At 40.8% G+C, this 20872-nt stretch overlaps 1 protein-coding gene across 1 annotated transcript in view; it reads right to left on the reverse strand.

Annotated features, from left to right (window-relative positions):
• Window positions 1-247: 247 nt before the first annotated feature.
• Window positions 248-20872, reverse strand: part of LOC108787023 (phosphatidylinositol 3,4,5-trisphosphate 3-phosphatase TPTE2-like) — a 53252-nt gene continuing 32627 nt past the window's right edge. Inside the window, exons 6-19 of the mRNA XM_018556455.1 lie at window positions 20403-20522; window positions 18975-19074; window positions 16285-16348; window positions 15469-15533; window positions 13937-13997; window positions 12845-12926; window positions 11036-11124; window positions 10832-10893; window positions 9978-10058; window positions 8670-8775; window positions 6482-6579; window positions 5008-5103; window positions 3244-3314; window positions 248-536 (exon numbers count right to left, since the gene is read on the reverse strand). Coding sequence (XP_018411957.1) covers window positions 437-536; window positions 3244-3314; window positions 5008-5103; window positions 6482-6579; window positions 8670-8775; window positions 9978-10058; window positions 10832-10893; window positions 11036-11124; window positions 12845-12926; window positions 13937-13997; window positions 15469-15533; window positions 16285-16348; window positions 18975-19074; window positions 20403-20522 — 1195 coding nt within the window. The 3' untranslated portion in view covers window positions 248-436. The remainder of the gene's footprint in view (window positions 537-3243; window positions 3315-5007; window positions 5104-6481; window positions 6580-8669; window positions 8776-9977; window positions 10059-10831; window positions 10894-11035; window positions 11125-12844; window positions 12927-13936; window positions 13998-15468; window positions 15534-16284; window positions 16349-18974; window positions 19075-20402; window positions 20523-20872) is intronic.

Genomic DNA, 20872 nt, shown 5'->3' on the forward strand with positions numbered 1-20872 from the left:
CGTTTTACTTATCTATGGAGTGTCTTTCTATGTATACACCAGTGTAACGTTCCCCACTCCCTCAGGGCTTCTCCTAGTGCTGGGTCACTCAGTATCATGAATCAGATTGCAATGTAATAGAACAGGGCCAGCACAGCACAATGTTAACCATCTACCTAAATATGCTACATTAGTTACAAAAATTAGACATGTATAAAAAAAAATGCTACATAGTCAGAGAATGGTTTGGGTTGAGCCAAGTTTTACTGCTGAAAGGAGGACAAGAAGCCTACTTTTTTAGAGCAATGATAATATATACATATAAACACCAGTATAAAATGAATAGTTTAATACAGTATAAAATATGGCACATTAGGGTCTTTTCATCCTCCTCAGTTCAGTTCTTGTCAAAGTAAGGACCAAATACTTGAATTGTGCCTGAAGATCAGACATTGAATCATGACTCAAAATTTAGTTCCACTGCAAAGTCTTCACTGTAGATTTTTCCAGACTTCTCTTTGTGAGGATTATCCAGTTCATTTTTCGATAGATATAATCTACAATAAAAGTTAATACAAAAATATCAATACTATGAATTAGACTGGAAAACACAGTAGAAAAATTATTCTTTTAACACTTTAAGGTCATATCTACTTGTGCACCCCCAACGGCCCATATGCACCCACCAACCGTTGTGCAAAGTTACCCTTTAATGTAGGTGATAACTGGCTGGTGCTGACATACCTAGGTGCTGCTTTGAATTCCTAGGTGGTCATGGACTCTACTTAAAAGGAGAACTATGAGGCGAGTGATTTTCAATTAAGTTGTCACACGTCGGCTCATTAGATCGGAAAGTGAGCGAACACATAGCATCGCTCGCTCACTTCTCGATCATATCCCTGCAGAGAGCCGTGACTGTCACTCATGGCTCCCTGCAGGGATTCCCCCTCTCCCCTCTCCGATCTTCCAGCGCTGACTGGCGGAATGGACGGGGGAGGGGGCGGAAACAGCTGGCTCTGCCTCTAGATAGGCAGAGCCAGCTGTCAATCACGCAGCTGGGTGGATCTCGACAGTAATGTCGGGATCCGTCCCGGCTGCGGCGGTCTCAGTATCCCACGAGCTGTAGCTTGCGGTATACTGAGCTTTGGGTCACGGGAGGACGCTAGTTTGTGTCCTCCCGTGAACCTTAAGAGAACTATGGGAAAAACACTTACCCCATAGTTCTCTTTTAACTCCACATGCTTGGTACTCAGCTATAGAGAATAGTGGAACACCTGTCTTCCTTCTTAGTGTAGCACTGCATGCAAGTACATGTGCAGTTATGTGGAGGCTCTAAATCAACAGAGGATCAAAACTATTTCTAGCCACATAAAAACAAAACACCTACAGCCTTTATCAGAAGAATGATTGTGCATGGGGGAATTTGCTCGAATCGATGAGGGTGATGTGATCTTCGGTATTGCAAAACTGCACTTGTCCTTAAATGGTGGTACCTAAGCAACTTAGATACATGTCTACTATAGATGACATCTTAGTATATAACATCTTAGTTGCAACTCTCAGTCTCTAACAAGACATACACTGTAACAATGCTAGAGTAGGAGCAATAGCTCTGAACCGGTAAGTGCAGAAATGGTGATTGCAGCAGGGAAACTGAAAATGTTCATGGAGACAGGAGGTCCCCCTGTCCCTTTTAGGCCGTTTGGCAGTTGCCAGTCCTATACTTTTGTCACTGGTTTAAACCTGAAGCATTAGATGATCAAATATGATCTCTATAAGAGGTGAGAAGAGGTGTACTGGAGGGTGAGAAAATAGTTGCAAATGAATCTGCCTTTCCTTGAAACTAGGGATGCACCGATACCGGTATTTTGGTACCGAGCACGAGTACCGATAATTTTTTTTTGGTACTCGCCGATACCAATTACAGAGTAAGGGAAGTCCCATTCAGGAAGCCAGGTGGCGTGTAATGACTCACCACCTTGCTTCCTGATTAGCCGGGAAGCCGGGCAGCGTGTAAAGAGTCCCCACCCGGCTTCCCGATTAACAAGAAAGTCCTCTTACCTTAGTATGTGCAGCCTGTCACCCCCGGGGCCTCTCCAGCGACAACGCGGCCTTCGTCCGGTACCCAGCCGGAGCCGTCTAGCTGGCCAATCAGGAAGCCGGGCGCCGTGTAATGACTCGACGCTCTGCTTTCTGATTGGCCAGGAGGCCGGCTCCATGCTCTCTTGTCATGAGATGACGAGGGAGGATGAAGCCAGCTTCCCAGTCAATCATAAAGCAGGGCGTCACGTCATTAGACGGCGCCCGGCTTCCTGATTGGACGGCTCGGGCTGGGTACCGGACGAAGGCCGCATTCTCGCTGGAGAGGCCCCAGGGGATGACAGGCTACACATACTAAGGTAAGGTAACCTTACCTCACGAGGCCAGCTTCCGGTCAATCGCGAAACCGGGCAGTGTGTAATGACGCGCTGCCCGGCTTCCTGATACTTGCCCAAATACTCGGAATCGGCACCGATATCGATACTAGTATCAGTATCGGTGCATCCCTACTTGAAACACTGATGAAATTAATTAAACCGTGTCTGCTTATACAGTATATTTGATCATTCTTATTTATTTGTAGATATCTAAACACATTCCTTTTCTAAAGTAGCAGTAATTACAACCATAAAACAAGTTAAAGAGACTGTTCTTGTAAAACCCTCCAAAACGCTGCAGTTATAGGGTACCTAGAAGTGCCTGCACATACCTGGAGCAGCCTATTGAACCTTGCTGTTTTAGCCAAATTCTTGGGTTCATGTGGCAGGCAAAGCTCCAACTAATTAGGTAGTGGAGTTTGCTGCTACCTTTTGCCTCATTACATTCCTACTGCTTCTTCACTATGATTGGCAGTTTTACTGGTCAAAAGAAATGTGCATGAAAAGGATGGGAAGTGTGGGGGTCAAAGTTCAGCATTAAATGAATGTTGCTAAAGTTGAGTCAGTGACCAAGAACAGGTATGTTGATCAGTAAAGTCAAAGAAATCTTGTTCTTGGTCAGTGTTAGGAGGTATTGAACCAAGAGAGTCAACAGTGGCAGGTTCCATGTTTCTCCCATAACAGGCTTCCTTTAGGCTCTTGACCCCCACCATCACCTGTTCCAGTAATTACCCAAGAGTCTTCACTGAGGTATTGCGATCCCCAAAATCATGAGATAATCTAAACAAAAACCAGAAGCTTTCCAGTCAAAGTACAATGACAGCCACAATACCAACTTAAGACTTACCTGTTAGTTTCTACAAATGAAGTATTAAACCAGAAATAGAATGGACAGTCATCATAGCCCTTAGGTAGACCCTAATAAAAAATAAAAAAAAGATGACAGAAGTCCAGTCTGTAACAATAAAGCTATCAGCCATTAGCGTTGTACACAATACAATAAAGTATAGCAATAATTACTTTGTAAATGGTCATTCTTAAACATCTTTATGCCTTTGGGCTGCTGTGCACATTGGGGCACAGATGTCATCAGTGACACATCAGTGTTAAAATAACAACCAGCTTGTATTAGGAAGAGTCCTTTTATCAACTTATCCATTAAGAAACATACAAAAGGCATAGATAAAGCAGCTAATGCAGAAATAGTTATTCTCTCCTTTATGTTTATGCCTTTTAGGTGCCTCACCACGTTACTACATTGACGTGCATGATTGGGACACTAAGACAGGAATACCTTAAGTAATGAGATATGCAAGAATCTTTTCTCAGTTGAATTGTGATATTGCACTAAAGGAAATGCTAATTAATGTTGGGTCAGAAGAAAACATTCAACCATCAAGGATGTTATAATTACCAGGGAATCTGCTTCTACTGACTGAAGAGTAAAAGCATTGAAGAGAAAGTGCTGAGAAAAGATGTATCAACATTTATTCTATGTACATTGGTTACAGGTTTTAAGAGTGTGATTAGAAAAAACGGAATCAAAAGTAGTTGTAATACTTGTTATGAGCATTAGTTACAGTTCAGCGTATTCTTTTACTTTTATGGCCAGTTCACTCCAAAGTGTTGTGCTAAAGACACAGTACTCGTGCGTTTAGTGCATGCTATCGCACAGCGCAGTGCACATTAGATACGCTGGTGCGTTGCATTGCAATACATTTGAATGGCACCCCAACCCACTTGGAGCCACAATATTGTGCACCGCGTTACAAAAGTGCATGGATTACTTTTTTCACCGTATCGCAATGCATAGTATTGTGGTACTGAGCTGAATCACACGCCCGCGTGAAGTGTGTTGGATGGCATTCAAATGAATGGCAATGCACCAGTCAATGTATGCAGTACTTTTATACTTTTTATTTGAATCAGTAGCTGCCCTAAAGGAGCTTACACTCTAAGGTCCCTATCTCATATTCGCACATACTAGGGTCCATTTAGACAGGATCATGTGAGTCTTTGGAAAGCAGTGTACCCAGAGGACCTCAGTGCTGCAAAGTAGACATGCAAAGCACTGAGCCACTATACTGGTATATGCTTATCTTTAGGGCCTGTTCACATGAGTTTCAGGTCCTAATCAGGTCCGGATCTGCAGATGTGGTGCTACTGATGCAGTGCGTTTTGGCCGCGTTTTTGGTGCGTTCCAGTAAAAAAAAAAAAATGTTTTGCTGAAGTGGGGCTGATTTGTTTTGCTGAAGTGGGGCTGTTAGTATGTTAGCTGCAGTGCAGTGCGTTTTTGATGCGTTTAGGATGCGTTTGCGTTTCCTGACCGTACAAAATGTGACATGCAGTATTTGTCTGTCGTAAGCTGAACGGACTGCGCACGTGAGAACTGTAGCCCATAAAACACATAGGGATACATTGGGATGCATTTTGAGTGCAGGAGCTTACGGATCAGGTCAGCACACAAAACGGACGTCGTGTGAACAGGCACTAATATTACATTTTCTTGTATTATCACATCATACAGTGCCACCAAAGATGGTGGCACTTCATAAACCAATTATAATCTGTATGGTGGGAATGGTAAAATCGAAAAATATCATTCACTTACAGCACTAGATTCAAATCTGATCTTCACGTCTCCGGAAATAACTGGACAACCATCCAAGCTAATGACTGCAGAATTATTGCCAGCATCGAAAAACAGCTGTAAGATAAGAAATGGTTCATGTGCATGTAGTGCAGTGTTCAAGCCGCTCTATATCATTATGAAGGAATATGGTCTTCTGTAATGCTAGCATAGTTGTTGTTTTTTTGTTCACCTGGCGGCTGCTATGGGGCTTGGGGGTGGAAGGGGGCCCCATTAGGTTGTTGAGACAAATTATACAAAGAACATGTGAAGATAACAAAGTACTGTATCATTAAGTGTGGTTGATGGCAACCCTAATCCTCTGTACAGTCTACAGTGTAGGAAAGATGCTCTCAGATGCACAAGAGTCTTTGGGATTTTTGTGTCATTAATTACAGCTCAGGGAGAGGTTGTCAGGGGGCCTCCCCATCACATTTTTGCTATAGGGCTTCATGATCTGTAGTTACACCAGTGACATGCTGTGCCTTCAGGAGGAATCCCCCAGCCTGCCTAAGCTCCGTCCCCATGCCCAGCTGAAGCTCCGCCCCATCCAGCCAAAGCCCCGCCCCCAGCTTGGTAACCAATCTGTGTCCCTTACTTGCTCGTCACCTGTGACGCATCGAGATCGATGTCCTCACTGTTTTTTTAAATCTATTTTTTATTGGACAGCTTGGACCAATGGCGCTCTGCCACCAGTCCAAGCCATCCACAGAGCTCACGCCTCTAACACAGAGTTACACAAGCAGTGGGGAAGCCCGCTGCTGTGTAACCCAACTACCTGTCAAAAGCCGGGTGCGGCGCTGCCTGTAATTATCAGGCAGTGCTCCGTCCATGACAGGTTACACCACGGGGGAGGCTTTCCCTGCTGTGTAATCTGTAACAAGCCGATCTGAATGGAGAAAAGGCTGTCACCTTTTTTCTTCATAATACTAGGTGAGACTCACCTGTCTCCCCTGACCGCACTTCCCTGAGTTACACCCCTGAGTGAGGAACCAGCCACAGAGCAACAACTTGCTGGTTTTCTCAGTGATGCTATAAGAGCATTAGCGACCCTAAGCGCGAGAAAGAGAGCAACCAGCATCAGGATTGCTTGTGTGACATATTCCTAGCCATTGAGCTAGTTGTCAGCACAGTTTCTGAACACCATTGGTAGCCTTCAACATTGTTCTTCCTGGGCTGTAATAAAGGTTGACATCTTCCTAGCTACTTTAAACTACCCCTGCAGCAATTTGCATCTGTTCCCTGTCTTTAGACTTTAATGCGATGTGACATATAAACATGCAAATTATGCATTGTATAAAACATAGGCAGTAGACTATATTCCAAGTGAATGTACCATAAAGAAAGATATGCTCTGAAATACCGGCATCCAATCAGATATACAGTATATTTCTGTCAGATTAAACCAGTCCATTTGGGTAAACAGCAAGGGCTGAATGTTCCCTGTTACCTGTACCTTACAGTTTTCTTGAGTCTCACAGACACACTGGAATATCACTTGTTTTTTGATTATTATCTGGACCGTCATGTCACTTCCATTGCTTTTTCCGACTCCTGTGTATTGACATAATTAACAAAATAGGATTATTATGTTGTTTTATATTCCTGCTAACATCTATGCTTCTCTGCTGCAACTGCCTCATGTTCTGTCAGAACTCAGCCTTTTCACGCAGCAGCAGGCTCTCAGAGCAGACAGAGTTAAGGTGCCCATACACTGCACGATTCTCGTGCGAGAATTGCGGGAAATCCCGTGATTGTACGAGAATCGTGCAGTGTATGGAAGGCGTGCGACCGTTTCTAATGTACGGCCGCACGCCTTTTGTATATCGAGCATGTTGGAAAACCAGCCGAGAATCGTACGATTTTCGGCTGGTTTTTAACATGATCGAGAGATCACTGCCGAACGGGCCGGTGTGCGCACGCGCACACTGCCCGTTCAGCATTGCAGTCATCGGAAGCCCGCCACTCAGGGGGGCGGGCTTGCGATGGTCACAAGTACGATCTGCCTGTCCAAGATGGGCAGATCGTACGTTTTTTTAAGTACTTTACAACTCTCGCAAGACAAAAGTCTTGCGAGGGTTGTAGAGTGAATGGGCACCTTAACAGAGAGTCCTGAGCATAGGTCAACCCAGAAATAAAAAGGTCTGTGGACAGCTGAAAGTAATAATCAGGTCTGACTAACAGGTATGATGGCTTAGGGATGGAGGGTTTTTCCCACCCAAAGCTCTACAAAGCCTCCATGCTCCAGGATCGAGAACAGAACATAAGATCTGAGAGAACAACAAGCTTGTTTCTTCCATAGCAGACAGAAATCCTGGAGCCGGTCACCATGTGTAGGTGAGAAATCTAGGTGGCACATATACATCATCCACAATCCTGCCAGCCAATGCCTCACAATACACAAATGCCTCACCAACAGATACATCTGCCCAACCTTGATTAACCTACATGCAATGAAGACCTGCAACAATTTTCTTTACAATTTGGCCAGATGTTATTTCATCTACATGGCCAATATGTTCCTAATTCTGCTGTGAGAAACAGTCTGCTGTGAGTATCAAATTCGCTTTTAGCTTTGGGAAGGCTTTTTGTGTGATAATGAACACAAATGCTCACAAAGATAGCCCTTCACTGTCAAGTCTTGGATGCAGTCCATGTGATGCTCAAATTGCCTGCTCAAGAGATGTTGCATAATTCTAAGTACTGTATAATGAGAACACAGCTTCCGTTACCACAGTTGGAGCATGCTATAAAATTAGGGCCTAGACCCCAAAAGATCTAAGCTTTACTCACTTTGCTAAAAGTTGCTACCTCTATACCTATTGGAGAGATTTCCCATCACTCTCTCTCTGACTCCCTATTACTGGGACAAGAAGTGAGGGAAAATCTCCACAGTGGGGGCACAGAAAGTTATAAAAAACCAGATAGAGATTGTAATAAATTCCGTCTATATCCAAAACTAAGTTTTGGATAGAGCTGGGCTATAACAACTGTCTGGTAGCAAATGTCACTCATCTTTGTTATCATTCATCAGTTTTTCAACTCTAACCTGCTGAAACAGGAATTGTGAGTTGTTGGTGTGAGTTGTTACCATTGATCTGGTCCACCATTTGTTTTTTTTAAGTAGCTATACTGAATATTCTAGCCAATATTTGGTAACCATTTTGTTGGCTTCAGTCATTTTCCTCAGGCTGTTCACCAATGTTCCATTCTAGATTAGTTTATGCCCAACTACATGGAAAACCTTTTTTTAGAACTTGCCACCTTCATACTGCTTTACTTTATACCGCGGAGGGGAAATTCACCAAATTGGGCGATAAAAACACATTTTCTAGTAGAATAAGAAGGTTTAAAACCTCTGTCAGGAATGTATTGCTACCTGAGTCTCCATCAAGAAGTATTCCCTTTACTTAATGTCCAAGTCATGGGTATAAGATACAACAGGAAGATACGAGACAGCTCGGTTTTGGGGTCCCAGACAGCATTTGAATCCTAACCTAAAGTTCTAACTCTTCTCTGCTTTATCCAAACTTAAAAAAAAAAAATTGGCTGGTGTTGGGCTTCAAGCTCTTATTCCTTTTGTGTTAGTTGAAAGTGTCCTACTGATTCCCACATTATGAGCATAACGTAATTGCTAGAATTACCTTCGATTGAATGGATTCGAATACTTCGGATTCTGAACTCTTTCTCTGGAGGGAGCTGCAACTTGTACTTGTTCTTCAGAACTTCATAGTAACCCACATATCTACTCTGCAAATGAACAGATACACACAGAACATCACTATGCTATACTATACCATAGACAAGCAGTGTAACCTTGCAGTGGTGGGGCCTGGGTCCAATACCCACCAGACACCTATTTATGTCTTTGAGAGCCACCTCTAGATGTTCTACTTTTAACCACTTAAAGACCGGAGTGTTAAACCCCCTTCCTGTCCAAGAAAAAAGTAGTGAAAAATGTGGAAAAAAAATATTTTCCTTACATTATGAAACATTTTTTATTAGCCATTTTTTGTAAAATAGAAAAGATGGGGTCACGTCAAGTAAATAAACGAAAAATATACCTTATCACACTCCTTACCGGAAAAAAACCCAAAATTGGATGCGGGGGGGTTGGGGGTGGTGGTGTGTGCTCGCAGTGACCGCGGATGGTGCCGCCACTCAGTACAAAATGGATGGTTTTGGACTACAACATTGTTGGTGTGCTGGTGACATCTATACATTTTGTACGTCTGGTAAATAGACACCAAACACGTCAAGTCTTATTGCGTGCGTGCATGCGCCCGCCTAATCGCAAAAAAACAGCTACACCCAAAAATCGATCATAGGCTGCACTTGAAAAGCTTTTACCACTCATGAATTTAGTGTTACCAGTGATTGTTGCCCTAGAGTTATTGCTCGCACTCTGACGTTTGCAGTGATATATAACGTTTGAGGGTCAATAGAGGGCTGGTCTGTCAACGGGATTGGTTTAGTGCCCTCTGTAAAGTTCTGGCACTGTACTGTATACAATAAACAAACTAGATAAATTATCTTGGTGTTGGCCATTGAACACAGAACCTGAATTTTTTGTTTGTTCCAAATTTTTTAAGGTACTGGGGTACCAAATCAGAGTTTTTACATCTTATATCAAAAATCTGGTCCCTGCCATTCAGCTGTAACTGTATGGAAGGTGCTGGAGCAGAAGACTTGCAATGCAAAAGAATCAATACAGAAGACTTGCAATGCTGATGAAGATTCACTGGTGCCAAGTCTGTAATTATTCAGGAAAACATCTCATAGACAGTTGGTGACATTTCCAATTTCTTTGGAATTAAAAGGTTTTTCTTTTACATAGTTGTTAATGCAGAAAACAAATCATTTTGTAACAAATTAACTTTACTAAAATGATTTCCCAAAGCGATGTGACTGTTTTTAACTTGAAGTTGAATGAGTTACAAGACAGGACTTACCTGTGAGGGTGTTTCCACGCCTTGAAACTTTGTGCTGACAGATGTATCTGTCCTACGTTCACCAAAATAATCCAAACTTTCCTAAACAAAAATCAGAACAAGACAAGACTCATTATTCATTAATTTAACAAATTGTTCAGGTTATGGGAAATGCACTGTGAGGTGCACCCAATGTAGGCAATATTCAGCTCTAAATATGTGTGAAGATACAACACAGTCATTAGCTAACCAATCAAAGCTGGAGTATTTTTTTTTTATGCAAACACTGAAATTGCAAGTGAAAAATTGTGCATGCATGTGGATGGGGCTCACTGTGTGGCAGAGATTTAAAGGGAGCAGGCGACACAACGTCAAGTTTTTAAAAAGAGAACTAAGCAGTTACAACAATACGGTATTCTTCTTCCAAAGCTTAACTCCATACTCCATACAAGGCATTTATAGATTTCAATCTCAAGGCAAAGCACATACAGGAGATTGTGCGAGGAGTGCCTCCTTAAGCATGTAACCATAGGGCTCCTTGAAGTTAATTTCTATATACGAGTGCTGTCCTAGCAATGCAGCACTCACAAAGAGACCGATGACTGAAAGGTATCAATTTCCTGACAGAGATGCCCTTACCAACCAACCAGCTTTCAACTATCATTTATGCAGTCCCAGTTTACAAAATAAAAACAAACTTTTGATTGGTTGTTATTGGAAACAAGTAGAGATTCTGTCAAGGAACACGTTTATACCTCTGACCAAAGTATTAGCTCACTTTGTAATTTATTACTGAATATTATATTGATTATATCTGCTATTATTAATATTTCCGGGTTATATTTTTATAAATCATTTCTACATAAGACCATTACCTTTGCACTCTCAAACTGGTCACAGTCAACAAGATAAGTACAAACCATTGTTCCAGTTCGGCCTAAAGCAAAAATCAAGAAACAAATGTTAACTGTAGAACAAAAAAAATGTCAGTCACACATACAAAAACATATTTGCTGTTCTTCCTCCTCCCTGTTTGCTTGTGTCCCATTGCAACTAACTGTATGATCAAATCTTCATACCTTTACCCCCTTTACAGTGAATGGCAATCACATTTTTGGGATCTTCTGCCATCCAGGAACGCACATTGGCTGTAAACTTTAGCATGTCCCTAGAAAGAAAATAATAACATAATCACATGGTATCACGATTTCATGACATGCTTTACAATATACACAGGACCAGTTATATCAATCTCTCCCCCATATTACCTTACATGTAAAACCCCTACTGCAGTCATACAGACCCTCGGGTTAATTTGATCAGAAACCACCGGTATTTGTTTTTGGATAGTGGAAGGAAACTAAAGCAAACAATACAAAATAAAGACGCAATGCAGATGTAACTCCTTTTCCTAACTGGATTCAAGAGCTTAGCAGTTTAAGTACATAGAGCTAATCACTTCAACAATTTTTATAACATGTAGACGTCTCAAGTCTTCCTCAGTGGAAAATTTAAATTCCATTCAAATTTTACAAAGCATTGAAATATAACAAGCAGCGAGGAGCAATATGAATAAGGACTAATACCGTATAAAAACACAGCTATTTAATAAATATCACAATTAAATGACATAAAATTGGATACCTGAGATTGGCTACAATTCCATTCTGCAGGTACACTATATTACCAAAAGTATTGGGACACCGGCCTTTACACGCACATGAACTTTAATGGCATTCCAGTCTTAGTCCGTAGGGTTCAATATTGAGTTGGCCCACCCTTTGCAGCTATAACAGCTTCAATTCTTCTGGGAAGGTGTCCACAAGGTTTAGGAGTGTGTCTATGGTAATGTTTGACCATTCTTCCAGAAGCGCATTTGTGAGGTCAGGTACTGATGTTGGACGAGAAGGCCTGGCTTGCAGACTCCGCTCTAATTCACCCCAAAGGTGTTCTATCGAGTTGAGGTCAGAACTCTGTGCAGGCCAGTCAAGTTCCTCCACCCCAAACTTGCTCATCCATGTCTTTATGGACCTTGCTTTGTGCACTGGTGCGCAGTCATGTTGGAACAGGAAGAGGCCATCCCCAAACTGTTCCCACAAAGTTGGGAGCATGAAATTGTCCAAAATGTCTTGGTATGCTGATGCCTTAAGAGTTCCCTTCACTGGAACTAAGGGGCCAAGCCCAACCCCTGAAAAACAGCCCCACACCATAATCCCCCCTCCACCAAACTTTACACTTGGCACAATGAGCCAGGCAAGTACCATTCTCCTGGCAACCACCAAATCCAGACACGTCCATCGAATTGCCAGACAGAAAGCCGTGATTCGTCACTCCAGAGAACATGTCTCCATGTCTCTACAGCCCAGTTGCGGCGGGCTTTACACCACTAAATCCGACGCTTTGCATTGCACTTGGTCATGTAAGGCTTGGATGCAGCTTCCCGGTCATGGAAACCCATTCCAGGTAGCTCTCTACGCACTGTTGTTGTGCCAATCTGAAGGCCACACGAAGTTTGGAGGTCTGTAGCTATTGACTCTGCAGACAGTTGGTGACTTCTGCGCACTGTGCGCTTCAGCCTGCGCTAAACCCGCTCTGTCATTTTACGTGGCCTACCACTTCGTGGCTGAGTTGCTGTTGTTCCCAGTTGTTTCCACTTTGTTATAATACCACTAACAGTTGACCGCGGAATATATAGTACCAAGGAAATTTCACGGAACACCTGAATCCAATGATTTGGAGGGGTGTCCCAATACTTTTAGTAATATAGTGTATATAGACTAATAAGAAGAATTTTAGAGGCTGTCACAAGCATCATGAAAAGGAGATGTGGGTGTGTGACTTATGATCTACTGGATGGGGGCCACTGCTATTGACTGAAAGGTACTTACTCCAGAGCTGGGACATTGTGATCATCTATGAACACTCGCTCCACTTTGTAATGGAAGTATTTAGGATCATATCCCTTTTCACCTGTAAGAAAATATTAACATTATTTTAGGAATAATCCTCGCTCCGGCCCTCCAGCTGTGGTGGACTACAAATTAAATTAGTATTAAACTCTCAAACTTTTTTTCAATATACATTGCCCAGCAAAGTATTTCTTTACATTTGTGCTCAAGCAATCACAGTCATCATGTTTCGGACAACTGGCTCCAACTCTATTAGCTTGGCTTCTCTGAGCTTCCTTTTGAGTACAGAATCGCAAAGGACAGAGCACTTGTCCATCTACTAGCTTCAAGAAATGAGAGGAGGGAGAAAGGAGGAGAGAGGAGGAGGGTGTAGGGGGTGGTTTGCCTTGCTGTGCTTGGATGACATGGTAATGGATAAGGTTTACTTTTTCCACAGGTTGGCTTGTTTAGGAAATCCGAAAAAGTCTTGAATCCAAGCTCTATGTCAGATGAATAAGAACTGTCCAGAGAATGTAAACTATGAGGATCAGTGTGCGTACGATGTAGCAGAGATGGTGAAACAGTTCTTCTGTTAGCTTCCAGAGGCCCTTCTCACAAGTAAAGTGGGAGAGACTTTCCAGTGTGAGTAATCAGTCTCTAGACTCAACTAGTGTTTTTTTCAACCTGACTAACTATGTAACTATGGGACACTGCCACCTTCCCATGCAGGGCACAGTGACTGTCTCTACAAAGGCATTCCTGGCCCTAATATACTCAACTAACCTGTGTTTCCTTGCAGCTCCATGCTTCTTCACAGTCAGCAAGAACACTGGCAATTCCATGTATGCGGCTGACCTCCTCTTCTGTAACAGTGTTTGGATCTAGCAGCCAATTGTTAGGCCCAAACACTATGACATGACCGGTTGAATGACATCACTGCTTCCCCCGGGTCACTGACACAGCTGATTTCAGTACTGGCTATGGAGGATGATGGAGGGAAGGTAAACTGAGTATAATGAGGTCAGGAGATGCCCTTTGCAGAGACACTGTCACCGTTTCCATGTATACACTCTGTTGTTCGCCACTACTTACTGCACAGATTGTAGACCTTGTAGTGATCTTTATGCTTGGAGTCCAAAAATCTTGAAACATGCTTTAAACAAGGTAAAAAAACAAAAAATAACTAGTCAGAAAATATGGAAGAAGCAGACACATTCTTATGAGTATCAGAAAGAAACTAAGAAGACATAACAGTAATTTACATGAAATAATGAGAGTGGAAATGCAAAAGTCAAGTAATTATCTATGAGCAGTGTATCAGCAGTGTGACTGTCTCTGTACCATGAATGGTAGACTGCTTTGTCACTCCACTCCTTTGCCACTGTCTGAGCCACTTACTCTAGGTAAATATCATACTTATCTACTGAAACCATTATTATTGTAACCAACACATATCCAGTATAGCCATCTGTACTCCTTTTACTCTAAGGCAAAATGTTCAACTTTTATACCTCATAGGAACCCTTGAAATCATTTTCAGGTGTTCCCTAGGAGATGTAGGAACCCCTGCTAAAATGTTTTGGTGGCCAATGTGAAGAATGCCCCTTACATTTGCGGTCCGTGGAAAGAATGCCACCCTTACAAACAGCTAAAAAGGTAATGGGTGTCATGCTGTTGGCTATGCTGAGTGGTGCTGGACCCAGAACTATGCAGGGTGCCACTGCTTCAGGATCCCCTAGGAACCTCTGGAGTACTTTAGTGTTCCATGGAACCATGGCTGGCAAATGCTAGGGAGTGTTTAAATTACATATAGCATCAAATATCAATGAATCTAATAGGTTATAAGAAATTACTTTCCTTTCCTTTATACAGCTCAAGAACCTCTGATGGCTCTTCCAGAAAATTAGAATTTAGAGTGTACCAGTGTATCAAGTATAGGTTTATGATTCCTGATATAATAAAGCCGGAATCCAGGCAAACAGGTAATGCACACACAAAATATATTTATGGGAGCTATTTTACCTGCCAAAGGATTGATTGTATTTCTGCCATCCTAGTCCTAAGATTTGTAGAGCCTCATCACACTTCACAGACAGGTGGATGACACCACATAGGGCCATGTCACAAGGGTGATTCTGCTACTGGCGATAACCCCCCATTAGGGGGGTTAAAGTTGAGCCTGGAGATCAGCTTTAAGTATTACTGTATAGAATTTGCTTTTTAGCCGTGCTAAAGATTTAGCAATGTAACAATATACAGTAAAAATCTGAAACAGGTTCACATCGTTCCCAATTCTACCAGCCGAGGGTACTTTTGCTGTGTATGTCATTGGATTGATACTGCTCATATTCTGGCCCAGTGGGAAGTGAAGGCTAATCTCTTCAACCAAAGAACAAGATGCAGTAAAACCCATTCAACATTTTACCAAAACGGAAAAAAGAATACGATCCAGAGCAAAAATTCTGATTATAAGCATTGCTCCAAAGCATTCAATCTGACTCTCACAGTCAAGTACATTGTTTACATTACTTTCGCAATCTGATTGGATGCTACAGGGAAACAATGGTGTTTTTGTTTCAATATTTGTGAGAAAAGTGGCCTATTGGACTTCCCAAAGTACATACCTCTATAGGATTCCTGTAAAATGACTGCTTTCCAGAAGATGGGAATGACATGGCAATAATACGATCTGTCAAAAGTAAAAATAAGCATGAATTTATCAACGATATTGCCGATAATTATGTGCAAGATACATTTTATTATTTGAATTTTAGATTATTTTGTAATTTGAATTTTAGAATTTAGTTTTCAGATTTAAAACCAACAGGAACACTACATTATTTGCCCTTGTTTGTGGGCAGATCACATATATATGATATATAAGAAAGCTAATATAATATGGCCGTAGCAGAGTCCAGTATCAAATTTGAACAATCCACTAAATTCTTGGCCACCAGTGTAAGGTCAGCTAATATAATTCAAAGTTGGGTCCTACATCATTAGGCTCTTAATCATAATTATTTACAGGTGAAACTTGAATAATTAGAATATTGTGCAAAGTTCATTTATTTCACTAATGCAACTTAAAAGGTGAAACTAATATATGAGATAGACTCATTACATGCAAAGCAAGATAGTTCAAGCCGTGATTTGTCATAATTGTGATGATTATGGCTTACAGCTCATGAAAACCCCAAATCCACAATCTCAGAAAATTAGAATATTACATGCAATCAATAAAACAAGGATTGTACATAGAACAATATCGGACCTCTGAAAAGTACAAGCATGCATATGTACTCAGTACTTGGTTTGGGCCCCTTTTGCAGCACTTACTGCAATTACTTTTGCACGATATTCTAATTATTCGAGTTTCACCTGTATAGTTTGAAGCTTTCCAGGGGGCAACAGTTGGGACTTTAACGCACTGTAACACAAACCTGTAACATAGGTGAGATCCAAGTCAAATCCATCTTTCTGATAACGCCGTTTATTTTCAGAAACCTAAAAAAGAGATTTTTTTTCAGTTTATATAGATTGTATTTTCTAAAAGTCAGTCACATTGTGATTATGGAAAGGTAGAGGACAGAAAGTGAGAAGGTGAGCCGGGGAATGATCAGAATTCTTTATGTCTATTCTTGATCCCGGCAACTTAACCCCTTCGTGACGGGAGACGTACAGTGTACGTCCCGTCACTTTGTGCCTATATGACTGGCCACGTACACTGTACGTGACGAGTTATATCAGGCTTTGTAATGCTGGTAACAGCTGATTCTCAGCAGTTACCAGTCATTAATGAATGCCCCAGTATTGAGGCATTCATTAATGAAATAATTAAGCTTTTTGTAAAAGCTTCTTCCTTTCATTAATGAAAGAATGAAGCCGTTACATGCAAATACAGGAACGCAATTTGCGATACCGTATTTGACAGCTGAAAATAGCAGAGAGGTAGCAGTGACTCACCTCTCTGCTATTTGTTTTGACAGCTCGAGAGCCCGATGTTTAGATACATTTCACTCAAAAGATACAATGTATATCTTTTGAGTGAAATGTATCAGTTCTGATCGTCTAGGCACGATCAAAGAGCTTTTAGGGAGATCTGAATCTGACTAAAGTCAGGATCAGTCTCTAAGGTTATTATAAGCTGTTCCTAAGTTTGGATCAGCTTAATAGCCAACAATTTAAAAAAAGTTAATTTATCAAGCAGTCATAGTGACTGCTTGATATAAACTGACAAGAAAAAAAAAGTTTTTAAACATTTTTTTTTTTTGAAAGTGTAAAAAAAATTAATAAAGTGTAAAACAAAATTAGGAAAATAAAAAGGGTTAGGTACACATATGTGATATAATTATATCCCTCTAAAAAAACAATATACAATATGTGTGGGTACATTTAGTAAGAAAGTATATTACTGCTGTGGAAGAATCACACAGCAAAAATTTAAAAAGAGTGTCAGTCATTTATGAACAGAAACTGAAAACTAGCTCAGTCATGAAGGGGTTAAAGGGGTTGATTTACTAAATGCAAATAGGCTGTTTACTTTGCAGGGATTCTTCACTTTGCAAGGGAATCTTTACTTTAGCTTATTCAATGGGGTGACCTGAGGGTTGCTTAGTGAAAATGTTAAAACTGACTTTGCAAAGAATCCCCAATCATGTGGAAGGAAAATAAAAAAAACAAAAAACAGTTCCTTGCAAAGTGTACGATCCTTTGCAAAGTGAACATTTGCCTTAAAGGAGAACTATGAGGTGTGTGAAACTCACTCATCCTCATAGTTTGATCCGACCTGTGACAATGAAACTGTCACACGTCAGCTCAAAAGATCGGGAAGTGAGCGGACACATACCGTCACTCGCTCAGTTCTCAATCATCTCCCTGCAGAGACTGTCAGTCACCGCTCCCCGCAGGGGTTCCCTCCCTCCCCGCTCTGATCCTCCAGTGCTGAGTGGAGGAATGGACAGGGAAGTGGGCAGGCACAGCTGGCTCTGCCTTTAGATAGGCAGAGCCAGCTGTCACTCACGCAGCTGGGTGGATCTCAACAGCATTGTCAGGATCCGTCCATGTTGCGGCGATCTCAGTATACTGTGAGCTATAGCTCGCTATATACTGAGCTTTGGGTCACGGGAGGATGCTAGTATATGTCCTCCCATGACCCTAAAGAGAACTATGGGAAAAAAACACTTACCCCATAGTTCTGTTTTAAGTAAATCAACCCCAGAGTGCTAAAACCAAGATATCACCATGACAGCCAGGCAGCTACAGTAGTAATTTCAGAAGCAGAGGTCTCAAATAACAGGCTTCCTTTAACATATTTCCCTTAATGTACATAACTAGGCTATGACTACATCCTGTCACCCTGTTAAAAAAAACATACTGGCAGGATTAAAATGTAATTCAAAATATTTTACTGGAGGGGGGCTCTGAAAAACAAAAATTGTTGTGGTAATGCTAGTGACGGACTGCATGATATATATGCCATAAGGAAACCAACAATATACAAAAGTACAGTATCCAGTAACTCATCACATTTCAGCCATCCCAAATCAGACAGCAAAGTCAAATCTGATTGGCTGGCCTGGGTTACTAGACTTTGTACATTATCATATGTCATCTCACTGCATTATTTAACCAGGCCACTGGTGTCTGGGTGATGTTGGGTGATAGTAAAATTATTCAGTATGCAGGAGACAGACTGCACTTAATGCTTCTTCCATAACAAGTGTATATTATAAGATTTTTTTTAGGATGCATCTGATCAATATTCAGGAAGTGTTTAGTGAGATTCTTCTTTAATCTTAAAAATTCTCTGCAGATTAAATATTAAAAATTTAGCACGATGCCTTATAGCATTAAAATGGCGACAAGTTACTCCTCCATAAATTGCTTTGTGAATTATTACTACAATCGATCTATATTTTTGTAAATATACAAAACTGAATAAAAAAAACTTAAATTTAAAAAAACATTTTTAAAAAGAATATACTTATTTTTATTTTATTTTTATTGTAAGATGCAATAATATTTGACAGGAGGGGATGAGGAGGTGACATCATTTAATTATTTTTATAATGTCAGAGTACCTGAGCCGATTCAGGCTCCCATCCTACATCCTATATGGAGTCACGCTTACCATTCTGCGAGTAACTTTCTCCAGCTGTTTCTTCTGGGATGCCAGGCGAAAAATTCGCACTAAGATGATGATTCTCAAAGCTCGGAAAAAGTTCACCAGTCTAGGAGGAGATATGAATTTATTTCATCAGCATATTTTTGTACTATATAGCTGTGTCTCTAATGTGCAGTTTGATGGTCCCCAAAAAAACAATGCTTTGAACGCCAGGGCTTTAATATTTATCTATTTCCATATAGGATGTGTTATTTTTTTTCATTCACTGCAATATCCTGCTGCTACCCTCCACAACAGATATTACCAATGTGCTAGAACTGTAAAATCTAAGTCATATCCCAGCATTTTGTCATTAAACATGATTAGCAGTACCAGATATTTCCCATCCAAGTATAGACCACAATTACAGTACTGAGTTCTGGTGGAGCATAGGAAATAAATATTTCTTTCCTGTGCTCCTCACCTCCATCTAGTGGCCAAAATGTGGTATTTGTCTGATATCACATTTGACCACGAAATAAAATATACTAGTAACATTTGTTTTTGCCCACATTCACACAGAACAAATGTACATGTAGTTTTGCAGGATGAATGGCTCTGCAATTTTTTTTAGTAAATACACCACTAACTGTTTTCCTTCTTTTTTTTAAATTCTATATTTTCATACTTCCAAGAAGGACAAGTAATGAAAAAAACAAGAAATATCAAATATATAGAAACATACATATCCAAAAAAGTACAACAGGCTCACCCCAACGATTACCTCACATAACAATCTAACCAAGGGGAGCAGAGAGTGACAAACAAAGAGACTTCCCCTCTCTCCAAAACTCTGAAGAGGGGTATGGTCCACCAATCCACTCAAAAGAGCAGGGAACACTAGGAGTGAACATATCAGCTAAATGGGCTAACCAAGGAGCAGCAAAGAAAAAACAAATAGTTAGAACTGCCACACGAGCACAGAAGAAAGGAGACAAAAAGGAAGAAAGAAGGGAATAGAAGAAAACAGGGAGTGAAGGAGAGGAAGAGAGGAAGAAGGGAGAGTAGAAAAAGGAGAAAGGGAGAGGGTTGAGGATCGCCATGGGCAAGCAAACTATTCTTGAATGTGCCTCCCCTGATTTACATAAAGTGTAAAAAAAATTAAAGGGCCCCAAAATACTCTGCATGTAGTGCTTACAATAGATATAAGAACGTTCTTACTGTCATCATAAAAGGATTTGCAGAACAGTGCCAGAGAGACAACAATTATTCAACATTTGTATGTATTTTGAACATACATGAAGTGTGCCCTAGACTGAAAAAGTCAAGGACACGATGCAGATTAGGCAAACCAGCCACCGTATTAAACTACAATATCTAAAAAAATGGGCTGTTTACTGAGCCTTATTAATAACTCGAATGACTTATTAATAATCTGAAATGGCTTTCTCATACCTTGGAATATTGGTGGCTCCACTGAAATCTGTGAATGCGTAAATCAGGGTAACAATCAGCGTGACGACAACTATAGCAGCATCAAATATATTCAACTTCGAACTAAAGTACTTCTTAAATCTGAAAGAGAAACATTGGAAACAGCAAGATGATGTTTAATTTATTTTAAAACAGACATACAAGATTTCCAGTGAAGATGGACAAGAAAGAGAAGAGGACAACAGATGTGCTGACATGCCACACAATACAAGACACGTCCTGAAATGTGAGAATGGAGGAAATATGAGAAATGGAAAAGTCATTGTATCTGGGGTCCATCTTTTAAATAATTCAGTGACCTTCTATCATCGTCCTAATAAAAATGAGGTTATCTCTAATTCCTGTATTTAAATATGTGACTGATACTGGGAAACAGAAGTAGATGTATACGCAGAGTAATGTGTGTGAATATCTATCTATCTATCTATCTA

Source organism: Nanorana parkeri, unplaced genomic scaffold, assembly GCF_000935625.1.
Source record: "Nanorana parkeri isolate BGI_ZX_2015 unplaced genomic scaffold, ASM93562v1 scaffold238, whole genome shotgun sequence".
Taxonomy (NCBI): domain Eukaryota; kingdom Metazoa; phylum Chordata; class Amphibia; order Anura; family Dicroglossidae; genus Nanorana; species Nanorana parkeri.